General features: G+C 39.2%; 1 protein-coding gene across 1 annotated transcript in view; it reads left to right on the top strand.

Moving 5' to 3' along the window:
- The window catches only part of OTC (ornithine carbamoyltransferase), a 53,529-nt gene extending 38,675 nt beyond the window's left edge, over positions 1 to 14,854 (top strand). The window contains exons 5-8 of the mRNA XM_025371956.1: positions 1,572 to 1,625; positions 1,706 to 1,855; positions 4,669 to 4,806; positions 14,502 to 14,854. Coding sequence (XP_025227741.1) covers positions 1,572 to 1,625; positions 1,706 to 1,855; positions 4,669 to 4,806; positions 14,502 to 14,561 — 402 coding nt within the window. The 3' untranslated portion in view covers positions 14,562 to 14,854. The remainder of the gene's footprint in view (positions 1 to 1,571; positions 1,626 to 1,705; positions 1,856 to 4,668; positions 4,807 to 14,501) is intronic.
- Positions 14,855 to 19,003: the final 4,149 nt, after the last annotated feature.

Below are 19,003 nucleotides of genomic sequence, written 5' to 3'. Positions count from 1 at the left end.
TCTGGATCTGAGATGTCCGTTCAGCTGTCTGAAGTTGGGCATAGGGGGTCAGGTTTTCTTACCCTCCTGTCAATCAGCCATTGAATGTGGGTTGCCCCAAAAGGGTGTGTGACCTTGGGTGAGGCTGCTCTCTGCAGCTGAGGCAGTGCCCAAAGGGGGCTGACAGCTGAAAGCCATCTTCTGGCAGCACTCCCAGCAGCTGGGGGAATAAGTCCTTTATTCATGATTATTCATGGAAGGGGATCTGGGGAGCAGACCACAGCATTCATCACAATGCCTCAGTGAAAAGTGATAAAAGTCAACTCGTAATCAATGCTAAGAACTTGGGAAAATGAGAAGGATAGAGGAAGGTGAGGATAATGACAGTGTTTGAACTGACAAGACTTCCATACGGAGGCTCTTGGAGGTGAGGCTGGGCTAGAGTTTTGAGGAGCTGACACATTGTGATGAAGACACCCAGGAGGGGACGAGAGAGGAGGTGTTCAAGGGTGAAAGGCTGTGATGGCAGAAAAGGGCAAGATGTGTACAGGGATGACAATAAGATTGGCTTTCCTGCAGCAAGATGTTGAGAAGAATTAAGAGACAGAAGCAGGGGGTGGAGGTGGGGAGCCTTGATGCTCTTAATCAGTTTTGACTTAAGAAACAAGTAGTAAACATCAGAGGCTTCAGAGAAAACAGTTATTGCTGCTGTGTACAGAATAGGTTGGAGAGTGAGGGTCGAGACAGGGAGGCTGCCTGTGGGAACCTGGGATAGCTTGGGGAGCTTTAGCTGTTCCCATGACGTCCCCTCACCCAGAATAGGAGCTAGGCTGAGCAAGCGAGTCACCTAGGGTGCAAAATTTGTGCATGCATGGCCCTGAGAATGCGTGTTTCTTTAAATTTTTTTATAGCGCCTCCTTAAATGTTTTGCCCTAGGCACTTCGCTTGCCTCTCCGGTGTCTGACTCTGCCCTCACCAAACAATCCCGAACAAATGTATAATCTTAGCAAAAACAATGTATTTGTTCTGTTAATGCCTTTCAAAACAAGCACCCTGCACTCAAAACGCTTGCTGGGGAATGCCAAAGAATGAGACGTGTGTAATGGGGGAGGGGGTATTGAGCTGGGATGGTCAGGGAAGGTTTTTCTGAGGAAGGGACATTTCAACTGAGACCTGAAAAAGTTGCCCACATGGAGTGGGTGGAAGAAAGAATTTCAGACAAAAAAGGATAGCATGTGCAAAGATAGGCAAACATGCATTCATTTGTACACTTCTGAATATAATCCTCTTAAGCCATTATGGAAACCGGAAGAGGTGTGTCCAAGAGTTAGAAAGCACCATGCCTTATGTTTGCCTTTATGATTAAAGAGGTTGGAGATAGTGAAAGATGCGGCCATTTGTTGTCTTTTTAAATTCCAAAAGGCACTACTGAGTTTGGAATTCTAGGTGTAAAAATCATATTTTACTGAACATGGTGGGACCACATCTTGAAAAAGAGAAGGAGAGGAGATATTGAAAAGAAAATAATATATATGGAAGAAAACATGTATAATAAAATTACCTAAATAACAGTTAAATTCTTCCTCCTGTAGGGTTATGAGCCGGATCCTAGTGTAACCAAGTTGGCAGAGCAGTATGCCAAAGAGGTATGCTCTTTACCTGTAAAGCTATGATTGCCTTTTACTGTCCCATGAAGTTATCTAACCAGCGTGCTTATGTATGCTAGAATGGTACCAAGCTGTTGCTGACGAATGATCCATTGGAAGCAGCGCATGGAGGCAATGTATTAATTACAGACACTTGGATAAGCATGGGACAAGAAGAGGAGAAGAAAAAGCGGCTCCAGGCTTTCCAAGGTTACCAGGTTACAATGAAGGTACAAATTGATGCCTCTCTGAAGGTTCATTAATTCCATTCATAAAGGCCAGAACCATCTAATCACTCATTCACTTTACGGGGAGCAGACTGTCCTTTCATTCCCTATAAAAATACTCACTGACTCTATCCCCTAGGGACTTCTCTCCTTCCAAAGATTCGCTGTGTCCTTTGGAAAGGCATTTTTGTGCTGGATGAAGCAATTTGAAACCCGGTCAGAAGAGAGGAGCAGGCTTTTCCCTTTCACAAGAATCGAGGCATTGCAGTGTTTTACTCTTTGTGTGTTTAAAGAAATTAGGTTACTTCTGATGCATGCAGTTTCTTGTGATTTCTCCCCTAAGAAAAGCCCCTTAACTATGCTCCTCAGGCTAGTCCTTGCCTCCATTTTCCAAGGACCTCTAAATCCAGTTTGGTTTTGCTAACTCCCTCCAGGGCGTTCCAGGGGACTCATCTGTTTGGCGGTCTTCCAGTAAGATCTGGAGCAGTGCTTCTCAGTCTGGGGCAGGTATTAGCATCCCCAGAGGAGTTGTTAATACACAGCTGGCTGGGTCCCACCCCCAGGGTTTCTGATTCAGTAGGTCAGGGTGAGACCTGAGAATCTGCATTTCTACCAAGTTCCCAGGTGATGCAATGCTGCTGCCTCCAGGGCCACACTTTGAGAAGCAATGTTCTGGAGAAATACCCTAAAAGCCAAGTGCACAGAGCTTTTGTCAGCAAAGCAACAAATCTACTTTGGTGGAGAAAGGGATTAAGCAAGTACAATTAATATTATATTGATAAAGTAATACATAAATACAAGTTCTTTATTGTTACATATAAAATAGAACAGAAGTTTGAAAAATAAAAAGTAAAAATGTCTTTCTCCCATCTCTTTAACAGAGACTATTCCTAGAGGTAGCCACTATTTAACAATTTGATGTGTCTCTTTGCAGACCTTTTCTGTGCATTCACATATATATGCCTCAATACACACATAACTATTGATTTTTCATAAATTTTAGACATTATTTATTATTTATTATTATTATTATTACTTTTTCCACTTAACAAATCTTAGATTTTCTTGCTCATTCATTTTTCTTAGTTGCTGCATAGAATTCCAAAGGATAAGTGGAACCATAATTAACTTAAAATGTTTCCTATTGATAAATTAGGCTATTTCTGAGAATGCCGATTACAAAAATGCTGCAATGAACTTGCTTATACATATTTCTTTGTGCAAATATTACTGGAGAATAAGATCCTGAGAAGAAGAATTTTGGAGTGAAGTGGTATATACTTTTTAAAATATGAGAGTGCTGCTAAATTGCTCACCCAAAGAAAATTAAAAATGTATGCTCCTGAAGCTGCATATTATAGTTATTTTTCCATACCCTCTCCATGTTTAGTTTTCATTTACATTTTTAATTTTTCTAAATCTGGAGGAAAAATGGCATCTCATCTTTTTTAAAATTAGCAATTCCTTGGTTAGTAATGAAGTTAAGCATCTTTTTATGTTTATTGGGCATTGCCCTTTTTTCTAAAAATTGCTATTACATTTTTTGCCCATTTTCTATTTTTTCACCTTTTCTATTATTGATTATAGGAGCTCTTTATATATTATGGCTAATCCCTTATACATGTGGAACATATTTTCATGGAGATATTTTAAATTACATAAATCACCTCATACTTACACTTGCTTGGCCAATCTTATATGTGTTTCTGGTGCTGGAACTGTAGGCTTGAAGAACAGTCATTTTATTGATGTATGGCATGTATAAAATGTTATTTTTTTCCATGTAATTTTGCTGGTATTTTAGAAACTCTAAGTGTTCTGAAACTAGAGCTTGGGTGGGAGGTAAAACAAAATTTTAGTATAAAGGCAGTAATTTTGAGGTAAGAAAGTATGAAGGAAAGTAGTTTTGAATCTGTATGTGAACAATAGAAATGTATAGGGAAATGTAACTTTCAGGAATTAACTGTTGGAGAAAATTAAAACTGCTAGTACATTTGCATTAAGAATGAAAAATCGAATGCATAGTGCTTATAATCCTGTTTAATTCACCCCTACCTCAGTAATTTGATCCAAATTGTTTTAACTAGTGATGAAGTATGCTTCAAGTGCTAAAAATAATAATTTGGAGATAAGCTCCAAATATAATATTATCACACCAAAGCAACTTTTTAAATACAGTGGACTATAATTGGTGACTTTTACTATCAGCCACATATTACATTAGTAGAGTTATTTACTGAAATGTCCACTGTTCCACTAGACAGAATACCAGAAAACTGAGTTACTGGTGTAACTTGAAGTGATGCTCTGTTAAATTTAAAAAAAAAAAGACTTGCTGGGCACGGTGGCTCATGCCTGTAACCCCAGCACTTTGAGAGGCCAAGGCAGGCGGATCATTTGAGGTCAGGAGTCCAAAACCAGCCTGGCCAATATGGTGAAACCCTGTCTCTACTAAAAATACAAAAATTAACTGGGCATGGTGGTGCATGCCTGTAGTGCCAGCTACTCAGGAAGCTGAGGCAGGAGAATTGCTTGAGCTCTGGAGGCGTAGGTTGCAGTGAGCCGAGATCGCACCACTGCACTCCAGTCTGAGCGACAGAGCGAGAATCTGTCTCAAAAAAATAATAATAATAATAAATGAAAGTACCACGTATATTTCTCCTGAGTATCTTGAAATAAAACCACCGCTCTGCTCCTTGTCTCTCCCTTTGCATTGATCTCTGACTGCAGGCCATGTGTGTTTTTAAATACCGAAGAAAACAAATATGACTGTCACATATAATACTCAAAATATGGTCTTATCCCCATCTCTTTAGACTGCTAAAGTTGCTGCCTCTGACTGGACATTTTTACACTGCTTGCCCAGAAAGCCAGAAGAAGTGGACGATGAAGTCTTTTATTCTCCACGATCACTAGTGTTCCCAGAGGCAGAAAACAGAAAGTGGACAATCATGGTAAGCAAAAAACAAGGAATGGAGGATAAGTTCTTTGTGTGGTTCCAACTTCGTCATTCATGCCTTTGGGGAAAGAATAAGCAAGTGAGATTATCCAACTACATTACTTGCTCATGTAACATCTATTTTTTTTCCGGAAACTTTATAATACATCATTAGTGCTTATTAGCATTTATAGTGTATTTGCATGGAGTGAGATTAATCTCCTTTCAAATAAATCCATTTTAACCAAAATTCTTACCACCCTTGATCTGCCTGAGCACCAGCCACCATTGTTTGCCAACCATTGTAAGTTGTATAATTCTTATTTTAGAATCTCTTTGTTCATGTTTAGAGAAGGCCCTAATTCAGTTCCTGTATAAACTGGGCATTCAAAACATCTTACTTTTTCCCTTCTCTTTTTCGTCATTCCATGCCTTACTTTATGACTGGGCTAGATACTTGTTTTGGTTCTTTGAGTTTGCCCATAGGGATACATGTGTTTTTAGGTATAGAACATTTCCAAATTTCATGGCAAAACTTATCTTAAAAATTAATGGTTCCTTTCAGATAAAGCCACTCGTTTCATCTCCATCACTGTCATTCTAGGAAATATTAACCATATGTCTACTTTACAAAATCCCAAATGTCACCTGCTCTGGAAAATAGTACTGACATGTCTAACTTAGCGCCACCATTTTTTAGCTTTTAGTGACTTAACTGGTCTCAATTACTGTATCAGCCAGGATCTTACTTGCAAACGGGAGTCCACTCTAGGTAGATACATGGAGAATAATGTATTAAGAGACATTAAGCTGCTCCCAGAATCTTTTGGGAAAGGAAGTGCAGTGAATAATTCTTGGACACCACATAGCCAGGGACAACACAGGCAGAAAAACTGCCCAATAACACTGTGGTTCTTCTGTAGCCAGAACACCACTGACACAGCCTGGTGCCTAAGGCCCTTGAAACTAGATGTCAGATACTCCATTACAGCCACCACAGCTGAAATAGATTTCTCTACCTGCATATATAGCAGAAGATCCAATCTCTCTGAAGACGGCTTCTACTGCATGTTGTTCACTTCTGCATCCAAGTCTGGAGTAGACGCAGCTGAGTGGGATGCCTGTACTCTAGCTGCAAGGGAGTTTGGGAAATGTAGTTTTTAGCTTTCAGCCTCTGGAGTAGAGAAAAGCAAGTTGGAAAGGACGAGCTGCTAATTATTTATCTAATCTATAAATTGGAATAGGGTTATTGTGAACATTAAAGTAATATTTGTAAAGCTTTTAGCATAGTACATAACACATAACACATGGTAAATATTGTTATCATAATTATTACCCTCATTATCGTCATCTTCACTATTGATCTGATACAGACCCAATAAAATAAGCAGGGGTTCAAGCTCAACTATGGTTGCTTGGCAGCCAACCATGACTCCCTTTTCAATAGAAGCTTGTATATTAGGCCTAAATTTGTCATATCTAATAACAGGGATGATTTTTTTTCACCGCATCTTTCCAGCTTGCCACCTCAGGACACTAACTTTGGCCAAAATGTCAACTGCCTTGTTATCTAGGCCAGTACTTCTGAAGCCTTAATGTGCATTTAAATTACCTAGGGGGTCTTGTTAAGGTGCAGATTTGAATTCTGCAGGTCTAAGATGGGGCTTGAGATTTGGCACATCTAATTTTTTTTTTTGAGATGGAGTCTCGCTCTGTTGCTGGAGTGCAATGGCGCGATCTCGGCTCACTGCAACCTCTGCCTCCCAGGTTTAAGCAATTCTCCTACCTCAGCCTCACGAGTAGCTGGGATTACAGGCAGGCGACACCATGCACGGCTAATTTTTGTATTTTTAGTAGAGATGGGGTTTTCATCATGTTGCCCAGGCTGGTCTCAAACTCCTGACCTCAAATGATCCACCCACCTCAGCCTTGAAAAGTGCTGGGATTACAGGTGTGAACCACCGTGCCAGCCCAGCACTTCTAATAAGGACCCAGTTAATGCAGGTGCCACTGTCCTACAGACCACATTTTGAGTAACAGATCTAGATGACAAAGAAGAAAATGTGAGCTCCCCAACCACATACCTCAGGAAGAGACACAGCGAAACATTTTCCTTGAGCTCTGTTTTGCATCAGAAGACAATTGAAGTTACAAAGATAAATCAAGTAAATCCATCAAAGTAGATCCTTTGTAGAAATTCAGTAGGGAAAACAAAAGGGAAACTTTCTTTTTTTTTTTTTTTTTTTTTGAGATGGAGTCTTGCTCTGTCGCCCAGGCTGGAGTGCGGTGGCCTGATCTCAGCTCACTGCAAGCTCCGCCTCCCGGGTTCACGCCATTCTCCTGCCTCAGCCTCCCGAGTAGCTGGGACTACAGGCGCCCGCCACCGCGCCCGGCTAATTTTTTGTATTTTTAGTAGAGACGGGGTTTCACTGCGGTCTCGATCTCCTGACCTTGTGATCCGCCCGCCTCGGCCTCCCAAAGTGCTGGGATTACAGGCGTGAGCCACCGCGCCCGGCCAAAAAAGAAAACTTTCTAAAACATCAATTATGGAGACGCTCTGAACTTCTGATTTTTTTAAAGAGCGTATTAAACAACATCTTTAAAACCAATTTACTTGAAAAATTAAATACGGAATGTATTCACATGGTTGAAATATTTACGGTGAAATCTTACATCCACCCATTTTTCCATCCATCTAGATCTTACCGCCATCTCCCCATTCCCCATACCCCTGAGTTATCCACTATTATTAGAGGAAAATATTTTAAAGAAACCAAGAGACAGAATCGTGTTAAAATGAAAGTAGAGAGTCTAAAGTAGAAAGAATGCTCATCTGGAAGTGATGAGACTTGACTTCTGTAACTGGCCTTAATACTAGTCGGCTGTGCCATCTTAGATAAGTATAAACTCTCTAGGTCCCAGTGTCCTCTCCTGTAAAATAAGCAGATTGAGCCATAGAGATGGCAAATGAGTTTTAATTCTTAGATCCCTAATCTCATCACCAGGCTACAGAAATTCTGTTGAGAAGGATTTTGAGCCTGCCTATGATGTGAGACAGAAAGAGTGGCATAACTGATTAGCGTGCCTTACACAGACACTAGAAAGGAGGTGGTGAGGCCGTGTGTTGTGCTTTTTTTTTTAATTTTTTAAAATTTATTTATTTATTTATTTTTTATTATTATACTTTAAGTTCTAGGGTACATATGCACAACGTGCAGGTTTGTTACATGTGTATACTTGTGCCATGTTGGCGTGCTCCCATCAACTCGTCAGCACCCATCAACTCATCATTTACATCAGGTATAACTCCCAATGCAATCCCTCCCCCTCCCCCCTCCCCATGATAGGCCCCGGTGTGTGATGTTCCCCTTCCCGAGTCCAAGTGATCTCATTGTTCAGTTCCCACCTATGAGTGAGAACATGCAGTGTTTGGTTTTCTGTTCTTGCGATAGTTTGCTGAGAATGATGGTTTCCAGCTGCATCTGTGCTCTTTATGTCTCTGAGCTAGATGATTTGGAGGTCCCTTTGAATTCAGTTCATTTCAGCAGCCATACAATGAGCATCTACTTTGTGCCAGGTCCTCTGCCAGGCATTGGAGATTGAAAAAAAGAGAATAGTATGCAGTCACCACATAGCCTGTACAGTTCATAGAAGCATAAACATTTTCAAGTGGGATGAGACCTTGGAGATTATCCATGTTAAATTCCTCTTTTGTAGGCAAATAAATTATTATTATTTTATTTTTATTTATTTATTTTTTGAGATGGAGTCTCACTCTGTCACCCAGGCTGGAGTACAATGGCACAATCCCGGCTCACTGCAACCTCCGCCTCCCGGGTTCAAGTGATTTTCCTGCCTCAGCCTCCCGAGTAGCTGGGATTACAGGTGCCCGCCACTGCGCCTGGCTAATTTTTGTATTTTTAGTAGAGACAGGGTTTCGCCATGTTGGCCAGTCTGGTCTCGAACCCCTGACCTCAGGTGATCCACCTGCCTCGGCCTCCCAAATTGCTGGGATTACAGGTGTGAGCCACCGCAGCCAGCCGCAAATTAATTATTCTTATACAGCTTATTTAGAATGGCCTTTAGGTTCAGCACTGCTGTGATACATTTTTCTAAGATGTTCTAATACTTGTCTTCCTCCAGACTAGCTTATCCAATACAGTAGCCAGTAGGCACATGTGGCTTTTTAAATTTAAATCTAAACTAATTAAAATTTTACAAAATCGAAGATTCAGGCTGGGCACGGTGGCTCATGCCTATAATCCCAGCACTTTGGGAGGCTGAGACAGGGGCATTACTTGAGGTCAGGAGTTTGAGACCAGCCTGGCCAACATGGTAAAACTCTATCTCTACTAAAAGTACAAAAATAATAGCCAGGCATGGTGGTGCACGTCTGTAATCCCAGCTACTCAGGAGGCTGAGGCAGGAGAATTGCTTGAACCTGGGAGGCAGAGGTTGCAGTGAGCCAAGATTGTGCCACGGCACTTCAGCCTGGGCAACAGAGCAAGACTCCATCTCAACACAAAGAAAAAAAAAGAAGATTCAGTTCCTCAGTTCCTCAATTATACCAACCAAGTTGTTGAATGCTCAATAGCCACATGTGGCTGGTGGCTACACTATTGGTATTGGACAGCACAGACATCGAACACTTCCATCACTGCCGAGAGCTCTATTGGACAGCACTACTCCGGGAATAATTTTCACACATACAACTTGATTTAAAATCAGGATGAAATAAGAAAGGGAAGCCGCAACGTGACCCTCTAGTTCTGAGATGCCTGTAATGACTGATGTTTAAGGTATATAACTAAAATAGGATGAAGGGCTTTTTCTTTAATGGTGTAGCATTTTTTAAAGCAGAAGTGTCCTCTTTCAGCGCTCAGAGTAGCTTTTTAAGGCCTCCATGCTAAGAGACTTCCAGTAGTGCTGTTCAGAACGCTTCACTAATTGCATCATTCTCTTCATAGTGCACAGGTCTTTGGATCCCTTTGTTTAAAAACAAAAATCACCCATTTCCTCCCCATGAAGCTTGCTTTTGTATTTTCCAGTGATTAATAAGGCAGTAGGACTCACAAAATGTGGACAGATATTTTTCCTCTGCCTATAAATTTTACACTGGAGCTAAAATAACCTAAAGGGACCTTGAAAAAAAGAAAAAAAGCTGACACTTCAAAGCACTGTTATCCACATATGACTCTTAAGTCCAAAACACCATTGCAAATGTAACTCACAGTATTTTATAGTCATTTACTTCTCCCCAAGTTAGAGTTGCAAGATAAAATACAGGACACCCAGTTAAATTTGAATTTTAGATAAACAATGAATAATTTTTAGTCTAAGTATGTCTCATGTACTATTTAGAACATACAGTAAAAAATGTATTTGTTGTTATCTGAAATTCTTGTTTAACTGCTTGTCTGTCTGCGTTTATTTAACTGAATCTGACAATCCTAATCCAAGTTGAATTTGTAAGTTTTTATTTGGAAATAAAGTTGATACAATCCATAGACAATTAAAAACAAAGCAAAAGTGAGAGGGGCTCCCAGGAACCCATTAAAAAGTTTACAGTGTCTTTTACCTGGTAGACATTCTTATGCCAAAGTTTGCCCTGGGTAAACCAGTTCCTTCTTGTCATTCAGACAGCACCTTAAATGTTACTGTTGAGCAAGATCTTCCCATGCCACTCACTCTTAAGTGGTTCCCAAGGCTCCTTTATCTCCTTTTTACATTTTATTTTCTAATGGCACTACTTGATATTTTTGTATTTTTTTGTCTGTTTGTTGCCTGTCCCCCCACTATAATGAAAACTTCTTTATGAAAGCAGTAATCCTGTCTGTAACATTCTTTATTATACCTAGAAGTGTGCCTGACACATACTTTAAATATGGACTCATACATTTTTGCAGCTTAAAGGCAATATAGGGAATTGGTTTTAGAACATAAGTTTTGGAAATCAGGTTAAAATTCTGGCTCTCTCTGTGATCTTGGGCTCCTAATCAACTTAGGCAAATACCTTAACTTCACTAAGACCAGTTTATTCATATGAAAAATGAGGATAAAAAAATAGAACCAACCTCTTAAGGTTATGAGGATTCAATGAGATCAGAGTCATGTGAGCATTGTAGTCAGGACCCAGGGACAGGTAGGTGCGGATCCACCTCTCACCACCACCACTCAGGAAAATTCCTACATCTCAGTTTCTCGATCTGTATTTTACACCTCTTACCATTTCATACAGTAGGAAAGGATATTACATGTTATGATGCACATACAGCACTCAGCACAGGGCCTGGCATGTGATAACTTTGATAAGTATATTCAGTTAACACCTTTGAAATACAAGACCTGCACTTTTGATATAGGCTAGGAACACGTGTACAGTATGGTTGAAGTGTAAGAAAAAGTACCTGAGAGACCACAAAACTACCTTTTAAGAGTAGAGTCATCCAGATTCACCCATGTTGTCACAAATGACAGGATTTCCTTTTTTAAGGTTGAATACTATTCCATTGGATATATACACCACATTTTCTCTATCCATTCATCCATTGATGGACACTTAGGTTGATTCCATATCTTAGCTATTGTAAATAATGCTGCAGTGAACATGGAGGTGCAGATATCCCTGCACCAGATTGGTTTCAGTTCCTTTGGATATATACTAGGAAATAGGACTGCTGGATCATATGGGAGTTCTAGTTTTAGTTTTTGAGGAACCTCTATACCATTTTTTATGAAGGCTATACTAATTTAGATTCCCACCAACAATGCACAGGAGATCCTCCCTCTCTGCATTCTTGTCAACACTTACCTTTCATTTTTGTAAAAATAAAAGCCACTCTAATAGGTATGTGGTGATATCTCATTGTGGTTTAATTTGCATTTCCCTAACGATTAGTGATACTCAGCATTTTTTCATGAACTTGATGATTTGTATATCTTCTTTGGAAAAATGTCTGTTCAGGTCCTTTGCCCATTTTTAAATCAGGTTATTTTGTTTTCTTTCTCTTTAGTTGTTTGAGTTCCTTATATATTTTGGATATGAATCCCTTAACAGATGTATGGTTTGCAAATATTTTCTCCCATTCTGTGGATTGTCTCTTCACTTTATTTATTGTTTCTTTTGCTGTGCAATAGCTTTTTAGTTTGATGCAATTTGATTTGTCTATGTCTGTTTCTGTTGCTTGTGTTTTCAGGGTCATAGTGAACAATTACCAGACTGATGTCATGGAGCTTGATATGGTTTGGCTGTGTCCCCACCCAAATCTCATATTGAATTGTAGCTCCCATAATTCCCACGTGTTGTGGAAGGGATTGGTGGGATATAATTGAATCATAGGGGCAGTTTCCCCCATACTGTTCTCGCAGTACTGGATAAGTCTCATGAGATCTGATGGTTTTATAAGGGAAAAGCCCTGTTGCTTGGCTCTCATTCTCTCTCTTGCCTGCCACCATGTGAGATATGCCTTTTGCCTTTTGCAATGATTGTGAGGCCTCCCCAGCCATTGGAACTGTGAGTCCATTAAACCTCTTTTTCTTTATAAATTTCCTAGTCTTGTGTATGTCTTTATCAGTAGCGTGAAAACAGACTAAGACAGAACTTTTTCCCTATGTTTTCTTTTAGTAGTGTTACAGCTTCAGAGCTTATATTTAAGTCTTTAATCCATTTTGAGTTGATTTTTAAATATGGTGTGAGACAAGAGTCCAATTTTATTTTTCTGCATGTGGATATCTAGTTTTCTAAATACCATTTGCTGAGGAGACTGTCCTTTCCCCATTATGTGCTCTTGGCACCTCTGTCAAAAAGCAATTGACCATAAATGCATGGGTTCATTTCTAGGCTTTCCTTACTGTTTTGTTGGTTAATGTGTCTGTTTTTATGATAGTACCACGTTGTTTTTATTAAAATATCTTTATAATATGTTTTAAAATCAAGGAGTGTGATGCTGCCAGCTTTCTTCCTTTTGTTCAAGATCACTTTGTCTATGTGGGGTCTTTGTGGTTCCCTACAAACTTAAGGATTGTATTTTTGATTTATGTGAAAAATGACATTGAAATTTTGATAGGGGTTGCATTGAATCTGTAGATCACTTTGGGTAGTGTGGACATTTTTACAACATTAATTCTTTCAATCCATGAACATGGGATATCATTCCATTTATTTGTGTCTTCTTTATTTTCTTTCATCAGTGTTTTATAGTTTTCAGTAAACAGGTCTTTTAACTTCTTGATAAAATTTATACATAAGTAATTTTTTGTTGCTATTACAAATGTGATTATTTTCTTAATTTTCTTTTCAGATAGTTGATTATTAGTACATTAGAAATGCTACTGATTTCTGTATGTTGATTTCATTTTCTGTAATTTTACTGAATTCCCTTATCAGTTCTAACAGTTTTTTGGTGGACATTATGCTAAGTAAAATAACCCAGGCACAGAAAGACAAATACTACATGATCTCACTTATATGTGGACTCTAAAAAAGTTGAACTCATAGAAGTAGAGAGTAGAATGATGATTACCAGAGGCTAGGGGATGGGAAGGAAGGCAATGGGGAGTTGTTGATCAAAGGGTACAAAGTTTCAAGTAGACAGGGAGAATAGATTTTGAGATCTATTACACAGCAGAATGATTATTATAGTCAATAATAATATATATTTCAAAATAACTTAGAGAAGAAATGTCAAATGTCTCTCCATAAAAAAGATAGGTAAGTAAGGTGATGGATATGTTCATTAGCTTGATTTAATCATTGCACATTGTATACATATATCAAAACATCACAATGTACTCCATAAATATATACAATTATAATTTATCAATCAAAAAATAATAATTTTTAAAAAGAATAGAGTCAGAGAAAACCTGGGTTCCAACCCAGTTCTGCACTATCTGTCATCTCAAGGATTGATTTCCTCAACTATAAATTATAATGATAAAAACTACCTTAGAATTTTGTTGTATTAAACGAGGTAATGAGTGAGCATTTCCCTCTAGCTCACCAAAGCTCCTGGCACAGTGCTTGAAAAATATTTCTTGGCTAATACATGGAATGGTACTTAGTATTCTATCTAATACCTAGTAGGCACTCAGCTAACATTCACCATTGTTTCTGATATTATTATTGTCATTCTTGTGGAGGTTGAGAAGAGTAAAAGTGAAAATTACCATTTGTGGTTGACAGACCAAGGGGAAGCTGTATACTCTTGGCTATAGAGATAATACTCTTTCAGGAATACCTAGCTTCAGACAGCAGACATTGCTCAGATCACTCTACATCTGATTCATCCTAAACTTCTCTAGGTTGTGAGTGATCAAACCATAGTATAAACACAAGGATCTGGGATAGGAGGGATTATATTTCTCTAAAACTAGCCAATAACTAGGTTTACTTATGACTGGAAAATTCAATCACGGCTACCACTGTAGCATCTCATTTCAACTCTGTGACCCACTAGTCCTGGAGTGAGTCCTAATTATGCAGTGTTTGTGTATCTATTTGGGTCAGTCTGATCTCTGTTGACCTTCATTTATCCCCTCCTCCAATAAATAAATAAATATTAGTTCAGAATTGTTCTCTTACCATTTTCTTGAGAAAACGCATTTTAACTGTAGCCCTGCAAAGCTGAAACCTAATTCACCTTCTCTAGGTCCCTAAGCAGACTGTCGCTAATGTTTATCCATTTCTTTCTTTCTTTGTTGTGTCATCAGGCTGTCATGGTGTCCCTGCTGACAGATTACTCACCTCAGCTCCAGAAGCCTAAATTTTGATGTTGTGTTGCTTGTCAAGAAAGAAGCAATGTTCTTCAGTAACAGAATGAGTTGGTTTGTGGGGAAAGGAGAAGAGAATCTAAAAAATAAACAGATCCCTAACACATGGTATGGGTGAACTGTATGATACCGCTTTGCCATTGTGAAACTTTCCTGAAGCCTTTAAGTGCTGATGCACTGTAATACACGCTTAACTTTGCTTAAACTCTCTAATTCACAATTTCTGAGTTACATTTAGATATCATATTATCATGTACATTTACTTTAACATAAAATACTGTGTTCATAATGTATAATGTCTAAGCCATTAAATGTAATCTATGCTTATTACCTGAATAAATTATCACACACACTAATTTATAAGTAAACATTTACCAGGCAGTGAGCTACTGGTAAATCTGTGGGCTGCGTTCCTGTCCCCCAGGACCAACTAGAAAGCCAAATGATTCATCTTACCCATGTGGTACAATTTTCAGGCCAATGAGGTAGACAGGCATTCATTTATGGAGGCAAATAACACAATTCTTAAAATATAGCTATTACTGTCCCCAAACTCTGAAGTTTTTTCCAATAACTTGTGAGAATGTGGTAGTGGGGAGTTCTTCAAGAGCATGCATCTCTTCTCTGTAATGAGTACTTACTGTTACAAGCCATAAGAAGCTTTTGTTAGCAAGTGGTAAAACCATGGATACCTAGAGTAGCATTTTCTTAGGTTCAAATTCTCCAGCAAGAGCAATTTAATTTTTTTCACGTCTGTGTTTATCATGCATCTACTCACACCATATGCTGAATATTTCCATAAATCTACTACTTGCAACATTTTGGCCAATCTTTTTCCTCGAATTTTTCTTTGGGATAATAAAAATTTACATTATTGAATTATTATAATGTAATTACAACTAGATTTCTCTTGTGGGTGACCAACATTTGTATTGCTGAATGATTATGACATAATTTGAATTTTTAGTTAAAATGTTAAATAACATAAGTGAAGTTTTTTTTTTAATTATACATTTTACAGAACACAAAGTAATGTAATTTCCTTTACATTCTACATTTACTATTAGAAAACTGTTTCCAGGCTGGTTGACTGATATTCTTCAGCACACATCTCTGACTTAAATGAGTAAGCAAGGGATGAATTACAAATTAGATTTGCAATGAAGATGCAATAAAACTTTTTTTTTTTTTGTGGGGGAAAGAGGCTTATAATGTTACAGAAAAAAAAAATCAAATTTTCCAGTAAATGTCAAAGGTGACTTTCATGTCCGTGGTAATTTATTGGAAGCACTTAGAAAGAGAGTGGAGTTCAGTGGAATATCTTTCAGCAGAGAGTATAACAATGATTTAACCAGAAGGTGTCATATGGATTGTGGAAGGCTCACCCTCAAATTGCCTACACAGAAAGAAGTGTCCTTCCACTTACCAAATGGTCTCCCATAGTAACGAGGTCCCATCTCATTCCTGGTTATTCTTTGAATTAAATGGATAGCATAGTCTTCTTCCCTCAATTGGAAAGAACTTGTAATAATTTCCTTGCCAAAATATAGTCATTTTTTCCTCAAAAAGCCCTATAGCTTTCTTTATTGTGTACATACAATTTAACCTCATTCTCAGCCCAATTCTGTAGGAATGTATATGCTTTCTTAACTTTTCATCTTAATCAGACATTATTTATACTGTCAGGAAAAAAGAAAATAGGGGAGGAAAATTCACCCTTAATTTTTGCAAAGCTGTTTTCATCTCCTCTTTCTTCTTACCCCTTTTCCTGTATAACTATTACAACTCCAAAGTCTAATGAGAACTATAGAAATGACCCTTACATCTTTGGTGTACATAATAAATCCTATTACCTAACATAACTAGCCAAAGAGTTCTTTTCTTCCAGGATTTCTCCACAATAACACTGGGAGTAGAAACCACGAGTGATTACACTGCAATGATTTCAATGTCATCAGTTTCTGTTTTTGTTTTTGTTTTCAGTGATAAGTTTCCAGGTACTTTAGAAAAATAATTCAGTGTCAGGGCTGGGCATGGTGGCTCACGCCTGTAATCCTGGCACTTTGGGAGCCCGAGGTGGGCAGATCACCAGAGGTCAGGAGTTCAAGACCAGCCTGGCCAACATGGTGAAACCCCCCCCCCATATCTACTAAAAAAGTACAAAAATTAGCTGGGCGTGGTGGTGGGTACCTGTAATCCCAGCTACTCGGGAGGCTGAGGTGGAAGAATCGCTTGAACCCTGGAGGTGAAAGCTGCAGTGAGCTGAGAACACGCCACTGCCCTCCAGCCTAGGTGACAGAGCGAGACTCCATCAAAAAAATAAATAAATAAATAAAATAAAGAAAAATAATTCAATGTCAGATATTTCTCTTTTTTTTTCTTTTTTCTTTTCTTTTTCTTTTTCTTTTTGAAACAGGGTCTCACTTTGTCACCCAGGCTGGAGTGCAGTGGTATGCTGTCAGCTCACTGCAGCCTCCACCTGTTCAAATAATTCTCCTGCCTCAGCCTCCCGAGTAGCTGGGACTACAGGCACGTACCACCACGACCAGCTAATTTTTGTATTTTTAGTAGAGACAGGGTTTCACCATGTTAGCCAGGCTGGTCTCAAACTCCTGAGCTCAAGTGATCCACTCACCTCGACCTCCCAAAGTGCTTGGGATTACAGGCGTGGGTCACCATAACCAGCCTCAATATCAGATATTTCTATCTGGAGATTGTGCTAATTACTTGACTTTGGTAGTGTGCCTGGGTAGAAAGATCTGCATAGAGAATCAGCATGGCAATGTCACTGTAGATCTCCTATACAAGTGACCCTAGAACCTCAGTTGAAATGTCAGAGCCCCCTCGGTCCAGTGCCAAAATTCCATAGCAAGTCTTCTCATGCGATAAAGATGAGTGAGCACTACATATGAAGAAAGTATTCAGAACACATTCCTTTTGAGCCTTTTCGTCTTGGAAGCTCTCACTGATGTCTTATATAGAGATGATTGAGGCAAATCTGAGACATGGTGCCACTCGGCAATCTTGTAGGATTGATATCCTTTGACAAATATAAAGGGTCATATTAAATAACAGAAAACCACTCAAGTCACAATGATCAGACTCTTATAACCAAGAATGCCACATACTGCCTTGCAAGTTGTGGTTTGTGTAAAAGTCTCAGGTGAAAGAAATGAATAAAGGTTGAGACCCAGTCTGCACTTCAGTTACCAAGTCTTGTGTCTCCTTACAGGCCTTGTAGCCAGGAGGAAGGAACGCCTTTTTTGTATGTTGTCCATGGAGAGGGGGCACTTTTTAGTATTTCATATACCCGAATAGATGTTTTGTTTTAAATCATACAAAGGATCAGTGTCTAGTAGGGGAGACCCTGCCATCAACAACTTACATCCGGAATTTTTTCAGTATCACCTTGTACTTGAGGGCAATGAGACACATACAATGCAGTGATAGTTCTGGTGTCTTGCCTCAGTTTCTGCTAGGTTCCTTAAGACCCCATAGTGAAAATGATAGCGTCTGTCCATTTTGTGTGGCAAACATATGACACGAATCATTGAAACAAGTATTTGAGAATCAACCCTGTAGTTCTTTAATATTTTAAAGAAATTCTTCCCTAACAATTATTCAGAAAAATTAATATCAATTATTGATAAAAGAATCATGGTCAGATCAAATGGAATTGAATTCCCTGGCAGGTGCTAAAACATTTCACAGTCTTATTAGTGCCTCACTTATGTCCATGACAGTAGACTTAGTCTCTAATACACACTTTTGTGAAACTCATCCCCAGAGAAAACGCAAGCACAACTGCGTTCTGGAGCAAAATTATTAGGCAAATGAATTTTAAAACTGGAACAGGGTTGTTTTTTTTGTTTAGTTTTGGGTTTTTTTTGAGACGGAGTCTCGCTCTGTCGCCCGGGCTGGAGTGCAGTGGCCGGATCTCAGCTCACTGCAAGCTCTGCCTCCCGGGTTTACGCCATTCTCCTGCCTCAGCCTCCTGTGTAGCTGGGACTACAGGCGCCCACCACCACGCCCGGCTAGTTTTTTGTATTTTTTAGTAGAGACGGGGTTTCACCGTGTTAGCCAGGATGGTCTCGATCTCCTGACCTCGTGATCCGCCCGTCTCGGCCTCCCAAAGTGCTGGGATTATAAGCTTGAGCCACCGCGCCCGGCCCTGGAACAGGGTTTTTAAAAATCCAGTCTATCCCTTCATTTCACAAAAGAAAAAACTAGGAAATAACAACAATGTTCCTAGTATAGAAATATATTCAATAGGGAGGAATAATTCACGTGTTCAATGCCCCTCTGCAAATGATCTGGGATCCTACACATATAGCTGCTTGATTTGATTTACCCATAGGCTGAATGGGGAACGGGAAGCTGGCTGGTCCAGGGCTATGGCTCTATAAGGCCAAGGGATAGAGAGGAAAATTCATACCTTAGGC

The sequence above is a fragment of the Theropithecus gelada genome, chromosome X (genome assembly GCF_003255815.1).
Source record: "Theropithecus gelada isolate Dixy chromosome X, Tgel_1.0, whole genome shotgun sequence".
NCBI classification, from domain to species: Eukaryota; Metazoa; Chordata; class Mammalia; order Primates; family Cercopithecidae; genus Theropithecus; species Theropithecus gelada.
This window is presented reverse-complemented; position numbering and strand designations above follow the sequence as displayed.